The sequence below is a fragment of the Anomaloglossus baeobatrachus genome, chromosome 2 (assembly GCF_048569485.1).
Source record: "Anomaloglossus baeobatrachus isolate aAnoBae1 chromosome 2, aAnoBae1.hap1, whole genome shotgun sequence".
Classification (NCBI taxonomy): domain Eukaryota; kingdom Metazoa; phylum Chordata; class Amphibia; order Anura; family Aromobatidae; genus Anomaloglossus; species Anomaloglossus baeobatrachus.
The window spans coordinates 705,686,225-705,711,066 of record NC_134354.1 but is presented as its reverse complement, the minus strand read 5'-3'; the positions used below and the strand labels follow the sequence as shown (position 1 = coordinate 705,711,066).

The window sequence follows — 24,842 nt, the reverse complement described above, 5'->3', positions numbered from 1 at the left end:
ACAGATCCTTAACTTGTTTGTGCAGATTTCTCTTGGTCTGAAACACATCCATGACCGCAAAGTACTCCACCGTGATATAAAGGCACAGGTACAAGTCATATGTAATTATTCAGGAGCTGCCACTGATAATAATGTGGAGGAAGCTATCTAGCCATTTATCACTTTACTTTTAATTTGCAGAACATCTTTCTAACTAATAATGGAACATTGGCCAAACTGGGAGACTTTGGTGTAGCAAGGATGCTGAACAAGTAAGAGCACCAATACACATTAGCGCAAAATCAGCCCAACCAAGCCTGCATGTGTATGTGTGGGGGGTACGGGCTGAATTACGTGGAAAGGCATCAGTCATCCTTACACAATATGTCCTCCTTTGTAGCCAATTGTGTTTTGATCTAATATATTTTAAATCTTTGAAAAAGACTTGATAAAATATATTCTACAGTTTTGCATATTCAGCTCTCATGTTCACCTACTTGTCTTCATGGTTACAGATAGAAATAAACATGGCTGACCATTGACCATCAATTTGTCACCTACTTCTTGTAACCTACATTAGTTATAGACAGCAAAATTAGCAAAAAACATCACCTTTGGCTTTGCATCTTGTCTATCAGTTGATTTTTGCAGCCCTATACTTTAATAGGATTGTGCCTATAGAGATAACTGTCAATTATTAGAACCTCCTACTTGAATCCTAAACCCAGAATAAGTAGCAATTTCCATCAATTAAAAACAAGTTACCGTGTTTCCCTGAAAATAAACCCTAGCAAGAATTTTTGTCCTGTTTGGATTAAGCCGAAAAATAAACCCTACCCCGGAAATAAACCCTAGTTGTGGTCAATAATAAAGTGTCCATGGAGCTAAAAGAGACAACAAATACTGCAGGACACTTCATTAAAGAAAGCAGACACCCCCGAATGAGAGGCTTTGGAACGTGTGGACCTGCGGTGGAATGCATCGAGGAACTGCGGTGGAATGCACAGACACACTCAGTGATACCATACTTGTAACACCCCGAGGTCAAGGGGTTTTCACCTGACACATCGCCGGGCCAGGGGTGCAGATACTCTGCGTCATCACGGGCTGGACTGACCCGGTTTTGTGACCCCAAGACGTACAGGAGATAGTGGGGTATGAGGTGAATAGGAATGTCAGTTGTGACGCTATCTGTGGTATGCGGCCAGGTAGGCGGCTGCCGCTGCAGGGTCTCTCACCAGGGCAGATGTTGGGTGCAGCCGAGATTGTATCGCTCCCCACAGGCAGACCGGGCCCCGGGAGGATGGCGGGGGTGGCAGTCCCTGGAAGCGCCAGAGTGCAAGGCGATGGCAATCAGAGTCAAAAGTCAATAGGTACGGGTTTCAGGTCTTTACTTACTGGTTCAAAGCCACACCCCAGGTATTGGTCTTTGCCATGATGGGCTACAATAGATCTCGGGCAGGTTAAAGGTATGTCCGGTATGGCAGTCTGTGGACCCTTGCTCCGTGTGCGTTGTGTTGGTCCCCGTGGCATGATGCACTTTGGGGAACCCCTTGGTTGTTTAAGTGTTCCAGCTCTGTTGCAGGTGAAGCGGATCCTCACCGTGGAATCCAACTGGATCTAGACCCCGGACTGTATGTATCACTGTGCCTCGAGCTATGTGAGTAGTGGTCAGGAAGACATGGAATCCTCACGTCCTGCAGATTTGGTTGCCAACGTGAAGTATAGCTAGCCCTAGGGCTCTGCACCCTGTAGTAGCACCGGCCCTGACTCAGTATCTCCTCAGCGACCGTTAAACTCCTATGTCCCACGAGATATACCGGTACCGGGCTCCTTTCCTCTTGAGGTCTCCAGCCTGCCCCCGGTCTGGCCGATTCTACCCGAGGAGCTCTGAAGCACGCCATCCGGGCGACCGTGTTCTTCTGTGTCCCAGACGTTCTGAGATCATTCTCTCCCTGCTCATGTACTTTACCAGTGCTTCCCCCTTCCACCAGATGAATCACCAAGCTGGGGAAGTCCCGTTGTTATGGTGATCACCTTCAGCCTAATTAGTGGAGAGCACCTGCTGTATGTGTTATGTAAGGAAACCGCTGACTCATTCTCTAACTGTGTGGTGTAAGAGACATACCAGACATTAACCTCCCCATACCCGGGATGGATACTGCGCCCAAAATGAGATGCAGTAGCCTGTAGCGACCAAAGCCTCAGGGGCGCTACATACTGCTCTGGGGATCTGAGAGGCAGTGGAACACATGGAGGACCTGCAGTGTAACGCATCGAGGACCTGCACTGGAACGTCCTCACACACCGAGTGTTACCGTACTGCTCTGGGGACCTGGAACGCAGTGAAATGGATTGAAGACCTGCAGTAGAACGCGTCGATACGTTCCACTGAAGGTCCTTCACGCTTTCTACCGCAGGTCCTTGCCTCCCAGGTCCCCAGAGCAGGACAGTACCACCGGATATTTCTGTATGTGTGTGTATGTTTGATGTTTCTGTGATCTGATATATGTGTGTGTATGAGTGAGTGCTGGCCGGAAGCAGAGGAGGATCTCTGTGGAGCACAAAAGGGCCTGCTGGGAGTTCCCACTGTGGAATGAAGGAGGACCTGGGAGCGATGCAGATGTCCGGGGTCTGGTAAGTATGATTCTCCTGGGGGGGGGGTGTCTGCCTTTTTTAGGGAGTAAAGTTACTCCAGCCTATGTTTCCCCAGAAATAAGCCCTACCCCGAAAATAAGCCCTAGCGTATTTTTCGGAGCAAAAAATAATATAAAGGCCATTTTACACACAGCGACATCGCTAGCGATGTCGCTGGTGAAAGCAACCGCCTCCGTCGGTTGTGCGTCACGGGCAAATCGCTGCCCGTGGCGCACAACATCGCTAACAGCCGTCACACGAACTTACCTGCCTAGCGAGGTCGCTGTTGTCGCCGAACCGCCTCCTTTCTGAGGGGAGGTCCGTGCGGCATCACTAAGCGGCCGCCCAATTGAAGTGGAAGGGCGGAGATGAGCGGGCGTAACATTCTGCCCACCTCCTTCCTTCCTCATTGCCGGCGGCCGCAGGGACGGTGATGTTCCTCGTTCCTACGGTGTCATACACAGCGATGTGTGCTGCCGCAGGAACAACGAACAACATCGTACCTGCAGCAGCAACGATATTTGTGAGTAGAACGGCGTGTCAACAATTAACGATATGGTGAGTACTTTTGATCGTTAGCGGTCGTTCCTGCGTTTCACACGCAACGACGTTGCTAACGAGGCCAGATGTGCGTCACGAATTCCGTGACCCCAACAACATCTCGTTAGCGATGTCGTTGCGTGTAAAGCGGCCTTAAGACAGTGTCTTATTTTCGGGGAAACACGGTATAATGAATCTTTTCCTACAAACCTACATATTAATCTGTTCATCTCTTCCTGCGCCATAACATGATGCATATATATTATACAGCATTTTGTGCTGTGCAATTTCTCTTTAAAAAATATTGTAACCCATGAAACATTTCTACATGGATACAATTAATGAAACAATAAAAAAATCACATAGAAATTTAGAATTTGTGGTGATTAATAAATAAAAATAACTACAAAAAGAACATTAAAATAACATTTTTATTTTTCCATTTTGAGGATATTTTTTTTGTGGTTTTGATCCTTTTCTTCCTGTTGTTTCCATCATAGCACCATGGAGCTGGCACGGACGTGTGTGGGGACGCCATACTACCTCTCTCCAGAAATCTGCGAAAACCGACCCTACAACAATAAAACGTGAGGATTACTATATAGAAGACTGTGGACATGATTTATTAAGTAAACAATGCTCCGCATACTCATACATCATGGGGAACAATCAAATACAAATATAATATATACTGTATATATATATATATATATATATATATATATATATATATATTTATTTATTTTTATTTTTTTTTTTATATAGCAATAACTGAATATAATGTTGCCCTTTTTTCGTGTCAGGGATATCTGGTCTCTCGGATGTGTGCTGTATGAACTTTGTACCCTTAAACATCCAGTGATTAATTATTTTACAGTGCAAATATTGTATTGGGCACAGGCAAAGCATGAATAAATAAAATAATACAAAAAACTTTACTGAACAAAAAAAAAAAATCCAAGAATATAAACACCTATATCCTACGCTATCAGCCTCCTTAGATTCAATTCTCTATGGCACGTTGGCCACAATGTGTCAGATTTAAATTATCTACAAAAAGTGCAAAATGGAACTTGTCATGTCCATAAACCATATTAACCTGCAGATATAGGGTTAATCTGCAGGTTAATAGCATCACAATGCTGCCGGTTGCCTTAGGCTGGAGTTACGCTAACGTATGCAAAACTGGACCGATTTTCATCCAGGAGAGTAGGACGACTGCTGTTCGTATGTTACTCCATGTGCAGTCTGAGCATGTACGGTAATATTTCTTCTCTTTTTTCTGCATTCTCTGGTGTTATTCCACAATCATTAAAGGGAACCTGTCACCAGATTTTGGCATTCTAAACTAAAACCAGCACCTTAAGCAGCACCTGTGCCGCATTCCTTGAAGTTGCACGTTACCCCGTGACTCCCCTCCTGTAGACCCCACAAATCTAATATATAAAGCTGTGTGTATGTGTGTGTGTGTGTGTGTGTATGTGTATGTGTGTGTATGTCCGTGTGTATGTCCGCTAAAGGAATCCGCATCGTTGAATTTACAATCACGAAATACACACACACCTCCTGTGACTCAGGGAACTTCACAGACTATGTTTTGACTGGAAAATTTAACCCCGCGCTTTACAGTTACTTTCCAAAAAGAGACAGACTGGGAAAGAGACAGACGGGGAAAGAGACAGATGGGGAAAGAGACCAACTGATGGGGAAAGAGACAGACCGATGGGGAAAGACACAGACCGATGGAGAAAGACACAGACCGATGGAGAAAGAGACAGACCGACGGAGAAAGAGACAGACCGACGGAGAAAGAAACAGACCGACGGAGAAAGAAACAGACCGACGGAGAAAGAAACAGACCGACGGAGAAAGAAACAGACCGACGGAGAAAGAAACAGACCTACGGAGAAGGAGACTGACGGACGGAGAAAGAGACAGATGGGGAAAGAGACAGATGGGGAGAGAGACAGACAGACACCGAGCTAGAGAGAGAGATAGACATGGAGATAGAGAGACAGAGACACAGACAGACAGAGATAGAAAGAGACAGACAGAGAGATAGACATAGATAAAGACAGAGACACACACAGAGACAGACGGGAAAAGAGACAGACAGAGAGACAGACGGGGAAAGAGACAGACAGAGAGACAAACACACAGTGACAGACAGAAAGAGAGAGACAGACAGTCAGAGACAGACAGACAGACTGGGAGAGAGACAGAGAGGCAGTTACTATCCCGGACAACGCCGGGTACTACAGCTAGTATCTTTATAAAATCTCCACCCTGTATATAAATTGTCCGGTCCAGTCCGATGGGCATCCTATTCTGCTCCTCCTGTCCCTCCTTTCACCCTCCTCCTGTGCTAGTAGACTACGTCTGGGTGTCCACCTGCAGAAAGCCTATACTCCCGAAAATGGTGCAAGACAGAGCACACGCCAACTCCGTCTGCTCCATTATAGTCAATGGCCCCGTTGGCATATGCGTCCGAAACATGTTTTGCGGGTGGTGGGGAAAGGGGGGTTTGGACGGAAGCTCCCACGGGAGCAGTGAACATAGGTGAAAATGCAATGTGAAAGCGGCATTAGTCAGTTACTTCTAAGCTCCTCTCAACTGTGTATGTTCAGCTCAGTTTTGATACATTTGATACACTCTGTGGTTATATATTAGCTGAGAGGAGTTCAAAAAAGGCAAGTATAAGAGTTACAAACTCTACTGTCTGAACAGGCTCACTGACAGATTCTCAGTTAGCTCTTTCTGCAGCCAGAAGTAGACATAGCGACACAAAGGCTATAGGAGTCAAAGTATACAACATTTTTAATGAAACACAATTGCAAAAGTGTTTTTTTTAAACCAAAATACATACTTTAAGTAAAAAAAAAGATGTCTATACCTTGTAATTTAGGAGAACATGAGGAGGCCTCCGCGTTACAGAGGGGTGGCATTATATGAAAGGTGATATAAATGACACGATTTTATATTTTATAGTTTGAAGCTGGCAACTTAAAGCAACTGGTGTTGAAAATCTGCCGGGGTCGGTACGAGCCGCTTTCTTCCAAGTATTCGTATGATCTGAGGACATTAATCTCTCAGCTCTTTAAAATATCCCCACGGGACCGGCCGTCTGTCACCTCCATATTGAAGAAGCCTTTTCTAGAAAGACGTATACACAATTTTTTGAGTCCAAAGGTAGGTAATAATTAAAGAAAAGACATTTACCTTATTTACACAATAAAAAAACTTTACTTGCTCAAAGAAGAATTTTTTTTAATTTAACTTAATGTAACAAAACTTTTTCTGCTATAAAAATGTAATTCAGAAATAAAATATTTTCTAAAAAGGGCTGTACAAGAATAAAAAAACCAAACAATGCTGCTTTCTACCATGAAACAGCGCCACACCTGTCTATAGGTTGTGGTATTTCAGCTGAGGCCATCACTTTCAGTAAGGCTAACCTGCAATACCAGACTCAACCTGTAGACAGGGGTGGCGCTGTTTCTAGGACAGCAGTCAGGTTTTTTAATCCTGTACCTGCCCTTTAGGTTTTGCCTCTCAGTAGTTTGTGATTTTCGCCTTTCCTAATGTTTCAACCATTGGTTTGTTGGTTTCTAGTTAATAGAAGAGGAGTTTAGCCATACTGTGCTACACCAAAAGAAGCCTTCCCCAAAGAGACAAGCCCATGGGCCAGTAACACCGAAGCACGCAGCAGGTAACAATGCACAGTTCTATATGGAAATGGACAGGACTAGTGGGACACGCTGCTTTCCCTAAGGCTATGTGCGCACAGTGCGTTTTTCGCGGCGTTTTTGTGCGTTTTTTGGGTGCATTTTTGGGCTCAAAACTGCATGACTTTTCTTCCCCAGCAAAGTCTCTGAGTTTTCATTTTTGCTGTCCGCACACAACTTTTTTATTAAGCTGCGTCTTTGAGCTAAAAAAAAAAAAAATGGATATGTCAATTCTTTCCTGCGTTTTTCTGCATTTTTCCCCCTTGCAATGCATTGGAAAAATGCAGAAAAACGCAGCCAAAAATGCACCAAAACACGGTAAAAACGCATGCATTTTTACTGGTGCTTTTTTGCGCGTTTTTGTGCGTTTTTAGCGGCCAAAAATGCAGTGTCAAAAAAACGCAGCGTGCGCACATAGCCTAAGGGTAGAGTCACACTTGCGTATCGCTTCTGATGCGAGGGCATCTGCCAATGCTCTATTTAACCCCCCCCCCGAAGCAGTGATGTGGCTGACTCAAGACCCCTGTACCAGTGATCGGTGGCTGCCTAAGTTGTCAGACACAAACACTAATCTAATGCATTTGAGGGGGAATAGTCTTAAGGGAGATTCAGAGGGAAATACCTTCTGCAGAAATCCTGGATGGTCCAGTCTCCAGTTTTGGGCACCGCATGGGTTGTTCCTCCATAGGTTTATGCTTAAATCTCTTTTTGGTGTGTCGTTGAGGCTGGGACTCTTTTCTGTCCCATAGTGGTCCTTTATCATTTCTGCTTTCCATGCTATTTGTGCAGAACTGGTGCTACTCTTCTTCACATCCTCCTAGCAAAGGGAATGGTGGTCTGGCAACGCAGGATCATTAGAAAGGGGGATTTTTTCAGGGATGTTTTAACTGGGGCTCTGCCAGTGCAGGCAGCGAAAACAAGGTACAAAATCAGCAGGCGGATGAGTAGTCGGAAACAAGCAGAGGTCGGGGCAGGCGGCAGTACGAAAACATAATCCATTGTGAAAGCCAAGGTCAAAACCGGAAAATCAGTCCAGAGAAGCAGCTGTGCAGAAGGTATGGGCACGCTGCAAGTCACTCACCACTAAAGTGGCCTCCGACTAAATGATGGTGGGACGTGGAATTTTCTTCCAGGGCAAATGATGTCTCCGATACTTGAAACGTTGCCCTTATCTCCACTCAAGCAGGTTCGATGTCCATCTTCCCGTAATCTCAGCATGGCTTGAAAGTTCTGTCTAGCAGGATAGCTGAGTGGCATGTGAGGTAGTGGATCGTAGTATGGTTTAGCAGTCACCTTTATAGGTGGTGGATAGGAGTAAGGCATCCTGCAGACTTTAAGTATTTGATAGTAAGCTGGCATCACACAGGAGAATATGCTGCGGGGTAATGGAGCTGTTGTCTGTACCTCACCTGATGTGTTGGTGGTTTTCTGGCGTTTCTTTACAGGCCCCTGCTCTGCGCTGATGTTTGCTGCAGGTTGTGGACTTTCGGGTGGTGGAGGACACGGTGGGGGACTTTTCAGTCTCGCATATCGGCCTGTTTCAGGTGGTGGAGGACACGGTGGTGGACTTTTCAGTCTCGCATATCGTCCTGTTTCGGGTGGTGGAGGACACGGTGGGGGACTTTTCAGTCTCGCATATCGGCCTGTTTCCTGTTCTGATGGGTCGAACAGGCATTGAATAAAAGGCCTGATATGATTAAGTGCTGCCATCAGATACCCAGTAATGCCAGTTTGCCTTTGATGGTGTTCAGGCTTCTGGCTGTAAGGGGGTCTCCTGGCATGTGGGAGATGTCTTCTCGGTTGGATCTTTCCTCCAGCTACTGGGGCAGCCATCGGGCTGCCTCCCCCTCCACACACAGAAGTGTGTGTGTGGATGGTAGAAAACTCTCCTCACAAAAAAGAAATTAAGAAAAATAAAATATAAAAAGTAAAAAACTCTGATAAATCTCGCTCTGGTTAGTGCTTGGCTCTTCTCTCTACCGCTGCTTGCCGCACACTGACCGACCTCGCTGAGTATTCCACGACTCGTGGACAACGCTGCTGTGAGGTCATAAACCTCAACATGGCGACGGGGCTGTAATATGGGAAAATGGCTGCTACCCATGACTGGCAATCCTATAGTGTATGACTAATGGCTAGCTGGACTGGCAAGAAATGATAGAAAACTTACCAGAGCACTGGTCATTGCTGAAAAGAATTGATTTGTGGAGGTTTTTATTAAACCCCTTAATGTCTGAGCAATTTTTTGTTTTTGCGAGTTTACTTGTTTATCCCCTTCTTCCAAGAGCTGTAACTTTGCTATTTTCTTGCTGACAAATCCATGTGACGGCTCGATTTTGTGGAACTAGTTGTACATTTGAAGGACACCAATCCATTTTTTCAGGGCAAAATCGAGTGACCAGAGTTTCCTAACCGGCTGTCAGCCATCAGTCCATCATCGGCTATCGAGCAGCAGGGAAGCCAACCGTCACACAAACTGATTTAACGGCTGGATCATGGGGCTTAAAGGGAACCTGTCACGTACAATATGCGTTCTGACTTACAAGCATGGTCAGGAGCGGGATTCAAATTTTTAACAACAGGTTCTCTGTAAACCCCGCCCAGTTGAAAACCACACCCATTCAGTAACTACACCCATTTTGTTAACTACACCCATTTTGTTAGCTACACCCATTTACATGCACTTTCCTCAACCAAAAAGTACAAGTAATTTAAAGTAAAATCTGTTTATCCCTTCTTCCCCTCCTCTACCTTCACTCTCCTGTCCAGCACCAGTTGTTCCAGTCACTGTCAGTCATATTGTATTAAATGGTTTTTCTACAATTTTTAAAAATTATTACTAAAGGAGCCCTGCTAGAATGGGAACGGACAACCTTCCCGATACAGATCTCATCCCATGTGGTCTCTTTCCCCTGCAGATCCCATCCCATAATGGCCCCTTTCCCCTGAAGATCCCATCCCATTATGGCCTCTTTCCTCTGCAGATCCCATTATGGCTTCTTTTCCCAGCAGCTCTTATCCCATGTGCTCCTTTTCCCATATAGCTCCCATCTTATGTGGCCTCCTCTCCCCATATAGCTCCCATCTTTATGTGGCCTCCTCTCCCCATATAGCTCCCATCTTATGTGGCCTCCTCTCCCCATATAGCTCCCATCTTTATGCGGCTCCTCCGCCCCATATAGCTTCCATCTTATGCGGCCCCTCTCCCTGCATCTTCGGCTCACTGAGTGCTTACCTGCTCCAAGCACCGGCGGCATCTCTGTCTTCTGTCCTCTTCCGTGGCACCCTGCACACTGACGCTGACAGACGGCAGTAGGAGGAGCTACCTCCTCACACTGCCGTGACCTCTGCAGCATCAGCGTGTCGCTGCACGCTGGGTCAGGGAGCACACAGGCTCCACTGAACCCGGAAGTGTGGTGTGTGTCTTAAAGACACTAACACAAATGAATACAGGGAACCGGATTACCAGAGCTGTTTCTTGCCGGTTTGGAGAACCGGCTGCTATTTTAACAACAGGTTCGTCCATCTGAGCTTGGTGATGTGTGGCCTAGTAACCCCTTCCTACCCATCCATGTGTTGTAATAATAATTATGAATGTAAAAATAAAACATTTGATTGAGGGTCTAGTCCCCTGGGTGTCGCATCGCCCCGTGGGCGTTTGCATGCTTTACGTGGTATCACGTCCCTGTGGGCATGATACCGTGGATTTAAATGAGCAACGTCACCGTCAGCTCCTTGAGATCCCGCGTGTGTGTGCTTACCATTCCTGCAGCCTTCTTATCCGGGGGTGTGCCGCCCCGCGCCAGCAGCCGACGCTGCTCGGGTCCGGGCCTACAGGGGAGGTGGCTCGAGGACTTCCGGACCCGGGGGCCTCACGGGCACGCTGAAAATAAATGGGGACGTAGATGTACGGGCTAGGCCATAGTAAGTTAGTGACGCCACCCACGGTGTGTGGTGAGGTGGGACACCACCGCTGCTGTTGCAAGACACCCGGGGGAGATGTTGTGCAGCAAGTTGTTAACCCCTCCATGGGCAGGGATGGTGGCCCCGGGACCCGTTGGGTTGGTGCAGGGGAATAGCGAGGGGTGCTGGTGTACTCACTATTAGTAAAACACACGAGTCTCTGGTAAACCAAGGTGATGGTGGTCGGTGCCTGCAGCCGGCTGCATTCTGGTCCCCCACCCGGCTGGTGGTCTCTATCTTCCTCCTGCACTTTTGTGTAAGGTGGACTGCCTGAGTCTGGAACTTCAGGAGTCCGCTCCCGGCTGGATGTGGCCTAAGGAGCCATGCCCGCAGACGCTGGCCCGCGGGATCTATGGGCCTTGGCGGTGACCTCTTATCCCTAATCGGTGGGCTGTTGTCTTCTATGAGGGACTTTGGGTGGGACAGGACCTATAATCCTGGCCTCAATCGGTTAACCAGTCCGCTTGATTCCGGTTTCTGGCTTCAGGGTCCGAGTACCCCCCTTCTGTGCTACGGTTTCCGGGTCGGTTCCCCGTGTCGGTAACGGCGGGCTACAACCCTGTCCCGGTCCACCTCGGTTCCACCGAGCCTTCTTCCCTTCTCCTGCTGATGGAGACCACCGTCTGCCTCCTAGCCAGTGGCACCAGGGCTCCAACCCTGGCCCGGTCCCTACGATTCCGCCGGTTGCTGTACCGGTACTCCTGCAGGCGGCCACCACCCTCTGACTGCCTGACGTTACAAGGCTCCCAGGCTCCAACCCGGGTCCCCGACAGCTTCTCTCCTTTACACCTTCTGTCACTGTCACACTCTACACTGTTCTCCTCACTAGACTGTTTGTATTCCCTGCCTCAGGACAGTAGTCTCCTTGGTGGGCGTGCCTTTCTGCCTGACTCCGCCCACCAGTGTGCCCTACTGGCCCTGATGGAGGCATCAGGTCTCCCATTCGGTTGACTGATGTGTCCTCACAAGGGATGGGGGGTGTGTGTAATGTGGTAGGTGTTGTTACCTGTGACCCCTGGGGTCCAGGGTGTCACATTCCCACTTGGTTTAATGCAGACCGTCCGCGGGCTGCCCAACCAACTCCGGTTTACTTTTATTTTTCTTTTAACTGTAAAAAACGGGAAGCTTTACAATTATAATAACATTTGTACAATATATGGTTACTGAAGGTCTTCCCATAACGGGAGGCATTTTGCTTTAACGTTGCATAACTTTTATTAAACGGAACGGGTTCATGTCCTTCCGCCTTTCCCACCCAAACAACCTAGCCTTGATGCTGGCCCTAAGAAATGGGCAGCACCCCTTTTGCCCAGTCCGGAAACAGGAACATGGCCAGATCACCCAGGTGGGAGCGGGTACGGTGCGGCGCACCCGGCAGTTGCTCAAGGGCTCCCTGGAGGATGGTCACCGGTGCCAGTTGTGACCGGACCCCAGCCTGCTATGCTGCGGGTCCTACCTCCAATTTTCCTCTCCGGAGGCTTACGGAACGGGAAGGCATGATAAAGGGGCAGATAGGGCAATATTTACAAGCCCAATAGTTTTTGGGTGGCCGGCAAGTCCACGGCCTTGTACATGAGCAGTCACTCAAGCAACAAGGTTATCAACGGGGCTTCAAACACAAGTCCCAACGGGAACGGATCCTTTTTGATAGCTAACGGGCTACCAGCTTACTCCGACTCTTCCTCCGACGCGGGTTCAACCTCCGCCTCAAACATTTCCAGCATGCAACATGCATGGTGGGAGAGGGCCATCCGGTATCCATTTCCACCGCTGCGTGGGATGTAAGTGGCCGCCAGGGCACTGCCGTGGAGGAGACTCTCATCTGCCTCCTCTGATCCTGAGACCAGTTCCGTGTCAGGGCCGGAGCCACTGCTTTCCATCTCCACGTGGTCAAGCATCACCCCCATGGTGGCCAGGCGGGCCGCTGGGGCCATCTGTCCCTCTGCAGCCAGCAGGTTTTCGTCAGCCGCCGTAACTTCTGGGCTGGCTGCTCCTTCAGCCACCCCGACCTTCGGATCTTCCTGAATCGGTGCTTCGGGTCCTGCTGCCATGGCAGGGGGCAGCGGGCCAGGCAGACCAGCAGTGGCGCTTCCTACAGGCGACAGCGGAGGCCGTATAGGGGCTAGGGGTAGACTGGGCCTCTCAGCCGTAGCGGCCGGTCCCGGAGGGGCATAGAAGCGTGGGTCACTCACCAGCTCCTCTAACTCGGCCTCCATCTCGTACACCCGGGCGGTCGCAGCCAGCTCCTCCACCTCTGCGGTTCACTGCTCCATCAGGCCTAAGGGCTAAGCCACACGGCGAGAAAAACAGTGCGAGTGGAGTGCGATAAAACATCGCATTCCCCTCGGACCAATTCTAGCCTGTGTGTCAGCGCACATGGGCGATTATTTTCTCAGCCCTAATCGGACTGAGAAAACAATCGCAGCATGCTGCGATTGTAAGCTGAGTCTCTTTCTCTCGCACCCATTCAAGTCAATGGGGCGAGAGAAAAATCGCACTGCACTCGCGGTACATCGGTGTACTGCTAGTGCAGTGCGAGAATGGCAATAGCCGGCTACGCAGTAGAGAGGGAGAGAAATCCCTCCCTCCCCTCCTGAGTGCCGGCTCATCCCCCACAGCTGAGGTCTGCTCGCACGAACGGACCTCAGTTGCAAGGACACAGGCATGACACTCGGCTCTGCTGTACTGCCAGCACGAGCCGAGTCTCATGCAAGTGGATCGCAGTAGTGCCCGTGTGGCCCCAGCCTAATAGTTGTTCTAGAGATGAGAAGGTGTGTCCAAACATTTGGTCTGTACTGTGTATATATATATATATATTATATATATATATATATATTTATATATATATATATATACACAGTGTGTGTGTGTGTGTGTATATATATATATATGTATGTGTATATATATATATATATATATATATATATATATATATATATATATATATATATATATAAAATGTGTAATATGTATGGACTCATGCACGGAGTTGGTACTAATTGATCCACAGAATTGGATCCATATCATGCCACGTCCGTAATCTGTAGCCGCTGGATGGGAGCCCGGAGAATGACCCTTTAGCTCCTGATGTCTTCAGCTCTTTTTTTGATTAGCCAGCCTGGCGTGACATCATCATCATCACTGAAGTGAACCTGATTTGACTTTGCACCAGACCGGCTAATCTAAAGAAGATCTGAAGATGGCAGGAGTTAATGGGGTATTCCAATCTAAGGCGGGCTTTACACGTTGCGACGTCAATAGCAATTGCTAGCGATGTCCAGCGCGATAGCCCCGCACCCGTCGCACATGCGATATGTGGTGATTGCTGCCGTAGCGAACATTATCGCTACGGCAGCTTCACAAGCACATACCTGCTCGGCAAAGTCGCTGTGACTGCCGAACTATCCCTCCTTCAAGGGGGAGGTGCGTTCAGCGTCACAGCGACGTCACTAATCGGCCGGCCAATAGAAGCTGAGGGGCGGAGATGAGCGGGACATAACATGCCGCCCACCTTCTCCCTTCCGCATTGCCGTCGGGACGCAGGTGATGTTTGTCGCTCCTGCGGGTTCACACACAGCGATGTATGGAGCTGCAGGAGCGACAAACAACATCGTATCTGCGGTCGAACCGACATTATGAAAATGAACGACGTGACACAGATCACCGATTTTCGACGCTTTTGCGATCGTTTATCGTCGCACCTAGGATTTACACGTTGCGATGTCGCTACCGGCGCCGGATGTGCCTCACTAACGACGTGACCCCGACGATATTTTGGAAGCTATGTCGCAACATGTAAAGCCCCCCTTAGTTTCTATCCTAATATGTAGTAGGTGTAATAATAATAATATTAGCAAATACCTCCAATTAGAAATGTAGTATAGTTGTGATTCACTATGTAGCTTACCTCATGTGCAGGGTATTGTAGGACCTTAGGGATCCATGATTATGACCATGAATATAGTCACAGTTAGTTGCTTGTGGTCATAACCATGGATATCTAAGGTCCTGCAATGCCCTGAACATGAGGTAAGTGACATAGGAAATCAGAGCTATACTACATTTCTAATTGGAGCTACTTGCTAATATTATTATTATTACACCTACTTGGATCTTGGAGAAGGGGACTAGCCCTTTAAGAGGAAAGTCCAAGGGCTCCCAGATTAGAGATCTGGATGCTGGATTGTGTCCTGTAAATTGAGTTGCACCAACTCTCCTGGTCATCCCTAAGGATGTGTCTATTTTGGTGAATATTTAAAGAGATATTCCCATCATTATAATTGGATTACATAACATAGACTTTGTAACAATACGTATCTTTATAATGTATATGCTGATTAAATTCTTCTATATTTCCCCAAGCCCCCATGGCTTGCAAAGTCTCCATAAGGAGAATAGTGTTCCCCCGTGGTCCCCACAAAAGCTTCTCATGAGCCAGATCAGACACCCCATACTTTGCACTGACGAGGGGCAAGCACCCCGAAACACCGTGTCTGCAAATTGGGATTCTGATCTGGCATATATATCCTAAGTTATATGTAAAGGATTGTTAAAAATCCACATTTAACTTTTAGGATCGCTACTTCCAATAGGTGGCGCTGCGCTAGAGTTTGTCTCCAGTCCTGGAGAGACAATTTCTATATTCCCCCAATAACTCTTCTTCTTTTTTTATTGTTACTGCTCATTGCCAAGGGGACCGACCACCTCTGCCATCTGTAAGCGGTGGCTGAATGTGGTCAGTGCTTACAGGCTCTTAGTTAGCTTGGCTTACAATGTTGGCTTCTAATCCTGGCCAGCGTCAGCCCCACTGTGCTACCGATGCTGTGGAGGCAAAGCTGCCTCATACATACTTTCACCTTTCATTGGGGGGTCATTGGCGCTTAGTGCATTCTAGTATATAATAATATTGTGTGCCATAAGCGTTTATGGACCCTCGGGTAGTGACTGCAGGCAGCCAGCATGGTGACTTTGGTAATGCTGGTGTATTCATTCTATAGGGCTGAGCTGCAGTACCAGACACAACCTCTGCTCAAGGGTAGCGCTGTTTCTAGTCGTCTGCCTAGAATCTTACACAACCCCCTTAAGACTTGTTTACAAGACAAGCAGCTATTCAGTGTAACATTGCATTATGTTAACCTGTGTTTTCTTTTATTAGTCCTATGGCCCACGCCTGCACATATGTCGGGACACCTTATTATGTTCCTCCTGAAATCTGGGAAAACCTACCCTACAATAATAAAAGGTAAGTACTGACATTATTCTGTCTCTTCCTTGTAGCAATGAATCCAACCGCTCTAATTATCAGTTCCTTAGATAACTGTATGGTTTACTCACTCTACGGCTTCCACAGATAGTGTTAACTCAGCACAACGATGACTTGTAGGAAGACAAGGAGAAACGCTGTAGTTTTCTTCTAGAATCTTGTATTAAGTACAAAGTAAATGCAGGTGAAAAGGAATAATCTGTACAGTGTTTTAGGCATGTCTCTTCAGCAATGGTTTCTCTAGACTAAACTGAAGGAGAAGGGAGGAGCATTCTATACAGAAGCCAACTAAGGGAGGTACATAGGGACAAACATCATACAGTCTAATCTACCTAGCAACAATAAAGGAATTTCCTGATAGGAGGAAAAATATGCAATGCAAGAATTATATACAACAGGTTGTTCCCATTCATGGGACACAACACTCCCCGTCTGAAATCATATGATTTCACAAGTCCTTCTACGACGTAAGGAGTCGATCTTGTCCCTCGATGTCACGAAACCTGTAACGAGATAAGAGACAACACAAAAAATGCAACGTAATGCACTGAATTCAAGTCCATGCTTTGTTGATGACGCATTGTCCTTGCGTAAAAAATGAAAAAGTAGAAAAATGTTAAACATGAATTCAAGTTCAACAAACCCATCTTCAGATTGGGGAAGCCGCAAACATGCCAACTCTTCCTCCAACCCAATAATCCAACGGTAAAGTTTTAATCCAAAGGAAAAGTTCAAGGTTCATTAGACACGGACAGTTGTGTCTCCGTACAGCAGGGGTAAGGAAAGGTACGCTCCCCGCCGTGGCAGTGTCCAACGACAAAGTTAGTTCATGTAACGTCCTCCTTTGGTAAAAGTAGCACGAGTTCGGTGACTGGACGAATCACACACATGTGCCAGCCGTGGCACGTTGAAGACTTGTAGTTGGTGAAACAGTGAGCGACATGAATAAGACGAGCTACGGCTCGTACCGCAGATGACCAACTTGTGAAGCGCTTGAAGCGATGAGGTCTCAACTTCTGTTTTGATGGTACTGAAGTGTAGCGAGCGGAGACGACCGGTCTCATTTCCTTGTCAGATTCTGGTTCCACCAGCTCGTACATGTTGCCGGCGTAGTTATCGCAGATCTCCTCGTATAAGATACTTGGAGGTGTCGGCCACATGTTGTCGCCGAGTTTGGATGCAGCAGTGAGTCTCGTTCCTCGCTCAGCTGGATTTTGTTCGGTGGGAATGTGGTGCCACTGTTCAGCATGATCTCTGTCGAGGATGTTTTGCGTAATCTCGACAAAGCATTTCTCCATCTCTGGTTGTCTTTCCAAAGTGCGTTTTAGAGAGGAGGACCTTGCGGTTGCTTGCTGGGAGTTGTTTGGCAACCTTGGCCTTGGAGACCGAAAGGGTAATGGGGCTACCCAACTGTTAGAGTCATTTTGAGATAACTCTTTATCCATAATCTTTATGAATTCTTTGTCTTCTCTCATCGAAGCCAATTTGTTGTCTTCATTTGTAGACTCGAACGCTGTTGACCCGAAGTCGTCATCCCAGAGATGATATGCGTCCGCGCAGTCGGGAGGCTGCTGTCGCCACCTGGTGTCGCTCAGCCTCTCTTTCACCCCGTAGTGATGCGGACATGGTTGAAAGTGAGTGCCGCGACCGTTTGGGAGGATGTGCGTCTTGTAGGAGGAGATCGCGTCGGGACTCTTCACTTTGCCTACGCAGACGTTTCCTATGATCACCCAGCTTAAGTCGTAGCGCTGAGCGAATGGCGCATCGTGTGGCCCGTTGATGTGTTGGCGTACTTTGTGTAGCCGGAGGATGTCCCTTCCAATCAGAATCAGGATTTTGCACTATGATCAAGAGGTGGGATCTTGCTGGCGATAGTTCTCAGGTGAGGGTGGTGAAGAGCTGCCTCTGGCGTTGGAATCTCTTCCCGGTTAGCCGGTATCTGGTTGCACTCGACGAGTGTCGGTAGAGGTATCTCTACGGTATTTTCCAGAGATGTTACCACGAGACCACTGGCTCTTCTTCCGCGAGCTTCTGAGATGCCGCTGCAAGTGCCTAGTGTGTAAGGGTAGGCATTTCCTTTTAAGCCGAACAAGTCGAAGAGTTCAGACCTGGCAAGTGACTTGTTGCTCTGGTCGTCCAGGATGCTGTACACCTTCACAGCTCGTTCTGGGTGACCTTTGGGATATACCCTTACTAGGCATATTTTCGCACAAGACTTGTCCCAGAGATCTTCTCCGCAGACTGCGGTGCACGAGGAGGATACTGTGAGGTGGTTTGCAGCTTGGCCTGTACTCTCACCGCCATGACTTGTGGTAGGAGAAGGTGTAGGTGCAGGATCAGGCTGAGATGGGTGCAGCGCTTGTACGTGATCTGTGCTGTCACACTCCATACACTTAATTGTAACATTACAGTCCTTGGCAAGGTGTTCTGTAGAGGCATAACACCTGAAACATACCCCAAACCTTTTCAAGAGTTCCTTTCGTTCTTGAAGGGGTTTCTTCCTGAAGCCAATGCACTTCTTCAGGGGGTGTGGCAGTTTGTGAATAGGACATTGGCGGTTCGGATTTTCCACCTTCCCGCCTTCAGTGCCATTGTCTGGTGCTGATGGTGTAGGTGGTAGAACGTCGGTCTTCTTGACTGATACTGGGCCCCTACGTTTTCTGTCATTTTGATGAGGGCTCTCATATCCGGGAGCTGGTGAAGTGGAGCCGGTTGGTTCTCCACAGGTGAAGCTGGGGTCTGCCTTACGTTCCGCGATGCCGTTGATGAACTCTCAGAAGTAGGAGAATGGAGGGAAGGAGACTTGGTGCTCTTTTTTATAGTTTGTTCCTACTGTAGTCCACCTTTCCTGCAAGTTGTAAGGTAACTTGGCGACTATGGGTTTCACCCCACGAGCGGTGTCCAGGTAGCTAAGGCCAGGTAGGTGTGTGTCTGTTTTGGCCAGCTGGAGCTCGGACAGCAGGTCGCTGAGTTCCTGGTACTTTGAAGCATCCTTGCTAGATATTTTGGGAAGGTCGTATGGTTGTTTCAGCAATGCATCTTCAATTGCTTCAGGACTGCCGAAGCCTTTCTCTAGCCTGTCCCATGCGGTTGCGAGACCAGTTGTTGGGTCGCTGATGTAGACGGATCTGAGTCTCTTAATTCTCTCAGTAGACCGTGGCCCTAGCCACCTGATTAGAAAGTCCAGCTCTTCAGCAGCTGTAATGCCGAGGTCACGCGTTGCGGTTTTGAAGGCACACTTCCACCCTCTGTAGTTTTCGGACTGGTCGTCAAACTTTGTGAGACCGGTGTTGGTGAGTTCTCGGCGGATCATGTACCTCGCAAAGTCGGACATATCTGATCTTTCCGACGTTGGGGGCACATTTGCTGACTGCGTGGTGCTGGTTGCGTGATTCGTAGCTTCTTGGTTCGGGAACATGGGAAAGTATGGAGTGGCGTAGGCGTTTAGACCAGTGATCGGTTTGGTGTGTACAATCTCTGTTGTATACGGGGCTGGAACTACATAGTTGTTGGGAGTGTAGCGCCTTGCCGGCATGTTAGGTTGCATGTAGACATGGGCATACGGAGGTTGCTGATGCGCAGAGTGTGGCTGTGCATTGGAATATGAAGCTGGTTCAGGCTTAAAAGTCTGAGGTGCATTGGACTGACCTGGAAGGCTGGAAGCTGTAGGTGGATCAGTGTCTTGAGGCTCTGGAGTGTTAGCACTGACGGGAATGTTGATGGTAGTTGGCGGTTCGTCGGCTTGGCTCAGCACGTAATCTCTTGTACGCTTAAGTGAGTCTTCTGTGTCAAGATCACACAAACTGGCGCTGCCTTCTTGGCTCCCACCCAGAGCTTGCTCAAAGACTTTTAGCCTTGCCATGGCCGCCACATGTTCACATTCCTTCTGAAGGGCTTCAATTTCTGCTTCCTTGCGTGCAGATTCTGCTTTCATCTCTGCTTCTCTGCGTGCAGATTCTGCTTCCTTGCGTGCAGATTCTGCTTTCACCTCCGCTTCCTTGCGTGCAGATTCTGCTTTCATCTCCGCTTCTCTCTGGGCGAAGATGGCGTGTACTTTTGTTGTTTCTGCTTCAGCGCGCGCCTTTATGAACTGCTCGCTGAGGGTTGAGTACCTTGATGAGCCTGATTTGAGTGAGTGCCTTGAGCTCTTAATGGACCTGGATTTGTAAGATGCTGCTCCTGACATTTGCGCAATTTTTGCTTCAGTCTCGTTCACAATGTCGCGCACGGTGCGGTCTTGTTCAGCATTAAGCTGTTGGAAGTCCTGTAGTTCTTTTTGAGACTCAGACGTATTTGATCTCAGCAGGGTAGAGGAATATTTTTTACAAATCTCTTTGTAAGACTGGTATGCTGAGTACAGTTGTTCCAGGGCTCCCTCTGATGGTAGCTCATGAGCACCGGGCACAGATAAAAGATTCACTTGTTTTTGCACTCTTTGCCACAATAATGCTGTCTGGGTAAACAGTTCACTTCTGGCTGTTTCTAGGTTCTCTTTAACCTTCCATGTTGGTTTGGTCAACCGCTTAGATCTTTCACTGCAATGTAAGTGTGAGTCTCTGTCTTCCTCTTGTTGCTTTAAAGCAGGTAGGGAAATTGTTCTCTTTGACTTCATCAGGAATGGTGAATGCTGCTCTGCACTGGTTGTCAGGGACACAGTACAATGTTGCAATCTCTGCAGTCTGTTTTGCAGGATGTATTTACTGAGTCTCTGGCTGCAATTTACAATTAGCTTATGGGGGATTCTTGGTTATAGCTGCACACAGTTCTGATAACAGGTAAATACTTTACAGGGCACTTTGTCTGAAGCTGCTATAAAGTTTTATGCTGTGGCTTGTTATCAGCCCCTTGGGGTAATCCTTTCTCTGGATTATATGCAGTATAGCACTCCTGGAAACAGGTTATTTACTGATATATGTATACTAATCCCGGTCACAGCTAATCCTTTTCACTATTCTGTCTCTTCCTTGTAGCAATGAATCCAACCGCTCTAATTATCAGTTCCTTAGATAACTGTATGGTTTACTCACTCTACGGCTTCCACAGATAGTGTTAACTCAGCACAACGATGACTTGTAGGAAGACAAGGAGAAACGCTGTAGTTTTCTTCTAGAATCTTGTATTAAGTACAAAGTAAATGCAGGTGAAAAGGAATAATCTGTACAGTGTTTTAGGCATGTCTCTTCAGCAATGGTTTCTCTAGACTAAACTGAAGGAGAAGGGAGGAGCATTCTATACAGAAGCCAACTAAGGGAGGTACATAGGGACAAACTTCATACAGTCTAATCTACCTAGCAACAATAAAGGAATTTCCTGATAGGAGGAAAAATATGCAATGCAAGAATTATATACAACAGGTTGTTCCCATTCATGGGACACAACAGACATGATCAGGTAATATAAACAATACAGAGAGTATTCGGTAAATGGGTAAAACCTAATTATCAATATATTCCTAGATTCCCAGGAGGAATAACAGAGGAATGACAAAGTGCAGAATTATAAAAAATGAGGCCATTTGTGAAAAAGAACATGTCAGGAGATCAGACTAGTAATCTTTAACCCTAAGGCCTAAGACACACGGCATGAAAATGGGACCGACTGGAATGGAATCACATTCCAGTTGGACCAATATTAGTCTATGTGCCAGCACATATGAGCGATTATTTTCTCGGCCCCAATCAGACCAAGAAAATAGTCGCAGCATGCTGCGATTGTAATGCGATCCTTGCCCACAAATGGCCCCACTGTATACAATATGAGCCCACAGACAGCCCCCTTATATGCAGCATGAGCGCACACATAGCCCCCTATATACAGTATGAGCCCACACATGGCCCCCTATATAGAGCATGAGCCCACACATGGCCCCCTATATAGAGCATGAGCCCACACATGGCCCCCTATATAGAGCATGAGCCCACACATGGCCCTCTATATAGAGCATGAGCCCACACATGGCCCCTTATATAGAGCATGAGCCCACACATGGCCCCTTATATAAAGCATGAGCTTTCATATAGCCCCAAATACATAGAGTATGAGCCCCCACACATCCCATACACATACAAATTAACACAACAAAACACTCTTACTCCCCTCGCTTTCCTTCCCCCGGGGCTCCTCTTCTTCTTCAGGCTGTCTTGCACACGCTGCTGTCGGCTGATTATATCATCACGCCCCTGTATTGCTGACACTGTAGTTCCAGGAAAGCTCCCTGCCCAAAGATCTGCACCGAAGGAACAGGAGGGAGGTATATAAAACAGTATAATGAGGGCAATCTGGCCATGAGCCCCCGGTGCCTCAGGCCCTGGACAGTGGACCAGATTGCCCTCATTATAATCCTCCTCTGTGCACAATACATTGACATGGCACAATTCTCATAATGCTTTCTTGTTGCTGTCATACATGCACTCTACTATTTTGTGTAGAAAAAACAAAGGTCCCATAATGGATTTCACACAACCATTGCGGTTGTGTCACCATGCCCCTTTATAGACGTCATAGAACATTTCTTTCACAAGTCACTTCTGCCATAATGTTGTTGGATGTTATGTCACATTATGTCACACAGGGTGGCACGGTGGCTCAGTGGTTAGCACTGCGGTCTTGCAGCGCTGGGGTCCTGGGTTCAAATCCCACCAAGGACAACATCTGCAAGGAGTTTGTATCATCTCCCAGTGTTTGTGTGGGTTTCCTTCCACACTCCAAAAAAACATACTGATGAGGAATTTAGATTGTGAGCCCCACTGGGACAGTGTTGCCATTGAATGTAAAGCGGTGGAAATCTGCACCGTTGTATCCAGTTCGCCTGTGTGATGCTAGTAAATTATTCTGCTCTCTTATTCTCCAAACTACAGGGATTTTGAGGAAGACGAGGTGGATCCAGACTGGGTCTCTGAGCTGCAGAAGGTGACAGATTCTCAGTAATACCGATGACTATCCTCTGACGACCGACAACCATCTTCTGAAGGAAATCGTGTAACGTTGTCTCAACATAGCAGTACATGAGAATGGACTTATTAGTATAGACATTTAAAAATTCACAGTACCCTGGTTTTACAACCACGTCTGTAGTCCTTGGCCACCATATCAAAGCTCTGTGAACCTCCTCCTACCTCGCTGAAGCCCCGACATCTCAACCTTATTAGTAGGCCAAGTGGTAGGTCATTGTTACAGCGGCCTACTAATGAGAAGAGGCCCTGGGGAAGCGGCAGGTAGAAGCAATTTCACGGGCCACTCACAAGGCTCCTGGACCAAGGTCCCGCAAATCTTTTTGTACAACACTACTTATTTATCAATAAAAATGTGTTTATGGAATTTCAATATGGGAAATTTTGTGTGAATTTTTTTTTTGCCCTGGTCAGAACCCACCTGGAATACTGTGTACAGTTCTGGGCGCCCCAATTCAATAAAGACATCGATATATTGGAGCAAATCCAGAGAAGAGCAGCCAAGATGGTAGAAGGTGTGCACACCATGTCATATGAAGAACGGCTATAAGAACTAGGGATGTTTAGTTTGAAAAAGAGAAGGCTGAGAGGAGACTTATTAGCGGTCTACAAATATCTGAAAGGCAGTCACAGTGCAGAGGGAACTACCCTATTTTCATTAGCACAAGGAAGTACAAGAAGCAATGGGATGAATCTAAAAGGAAGGAGATTCAGATTAGACATTAGGAAAAACTGTCTGACAGTGAGGGCAGTCAGGGAGTGGAACAGGCGACCACTGAAGGTAGTGAGGGCAGTAAGAGAGGGGAACAGGCTACCACGGGAGGTAGTGAGGGCAGTCAGGGAGTGGAACAGGCGACCACTGGAGGTAGTGAGGGCAGTAAGAGAGGGGAACAGGCTACCACGGGAGGTAGTGAGGGCAGTCAGGGAGTGGAACAGGCGACCACTGGAGGTAGTGAGGGCAGTAAGAGAGGGGAACAGGCTACCACGGGAGGTAGTGAGGGCAGTCAGGGAGTGGAACAGGCGACCACTGGAGGTAGTGAGGGCAGTAGGAGAGGGGAACAGGCTACCGCGGGAGGTAGTGAGGGCAGTCAGGGAGTGGAACAGGCGACCACTGGAGGTAGTGAGGGCAGTAAGAGAGGGGAACAGGCTACCACGGGAGGTGGTGAGCTCTTCCCCAGTGGAAATCTTCAAGCGGAAACTGGATAAACATATAGCTGGGATGATTTAGGAAAGCCTGCACTTGCAGGGGGTTGGACCCGATGGCCCTTGAGGTCCCTTCCAACTGTAACATTCTATGATTCATCAGAACTTTTTTACATTTTTTTTTATTTTATTGAATTTTTAAAGGAACAATTACCCCTAAAAAAACACCCTGATCACGCATTGGCACAACACATAGAGCCGAATTCATCAACGAATACGATGTTGACATCAGTCTTGATAAGGAGTTGTTCCTGATTTATGAAGAGGAGCACACTTTCTTCATGAATTGGGAGAGTCTGACGAGTGCCGTACACCTCAGAGTGCACCTCACCACAAATCTTGTCTCTGCTGGAGTAAGATTTGTGGTGTTGTGAATGCCGCCACCATGCGTCCCAGCTCTACCCACTTTTTTGGAACTTGACAAAAATGGTGGAGATAACCAAAAGTCACAAAATGTTAGTGCATCCTTTGTGTTGTGCCAAAAGTATGCGGCTTCTTAAAGTTTTTTTACTCCACAATACTGGTTTAAAAGCTTTTATGAATTGGGCTCATAGCTGTAAATGGAGATGATAAGCTGAAAAC

General features: G+C 47.4%; 1 protein-coding gene and 1 long non-coding RNA gene across 2 annotated transcripts in view; one reads left to right on the top strand and one right to left on the bottom strand.

Annotated features, from left to right (window-relative positions):
- LOC142292147 (serine/threonine-protein kinase Nek5-like) overlaps positions 1-23,345 on the top strand; it is a 56,410-nt gene extending 33,065 nt beyond the window's left edge. The window contains exons 4-11 of the mRNA XM_075337303.1: positions 5-88; positions 181-251; positions 3,657-3,743; positions 3,960-4,014; positions 6,145-6,345; positions 6,769-6,865; positions 16,000-16,086; positions 22,965-23,345. Coding sequence (XP_075193418.1) covers positions 5-88; positions 181-251; positions 3,657-3,743; positions 3,960-4,014; positions 6,145-6,345; positions 6,769-6,865; positions 16,000-16,086; positions 22,965-23,020 — 738 coding nt within the window. The 3' untranslated portion in view covers positions 23,021-23,345. The remainder of the gene's footprint in view (positions 1-4; positions 89-180; positions 252-3,656; positions 3,744-3,959; positions 4,015-6,144; positions 6,346-6,768; positions 6,866-15,999; positions 16,087-22,964) is intronic.
- LOC142292150 (uncharacterized) lies at positions 3,574-9,038 on the bottom strand. The gene is made up of 3 exons (XR_012750586.1): positions 7,504-9,038; positions 6,050-6,309; positions 3,574-3,728 (listed from the first exon to the last, which is right to left on the bottom strand). It is a non-coding gene; the product is annotated as an uncharacterized LOC142292150 (long non-coding RNA).
- Positions 23,346-24,842: the final 1,497 nt, after the last annotated feature.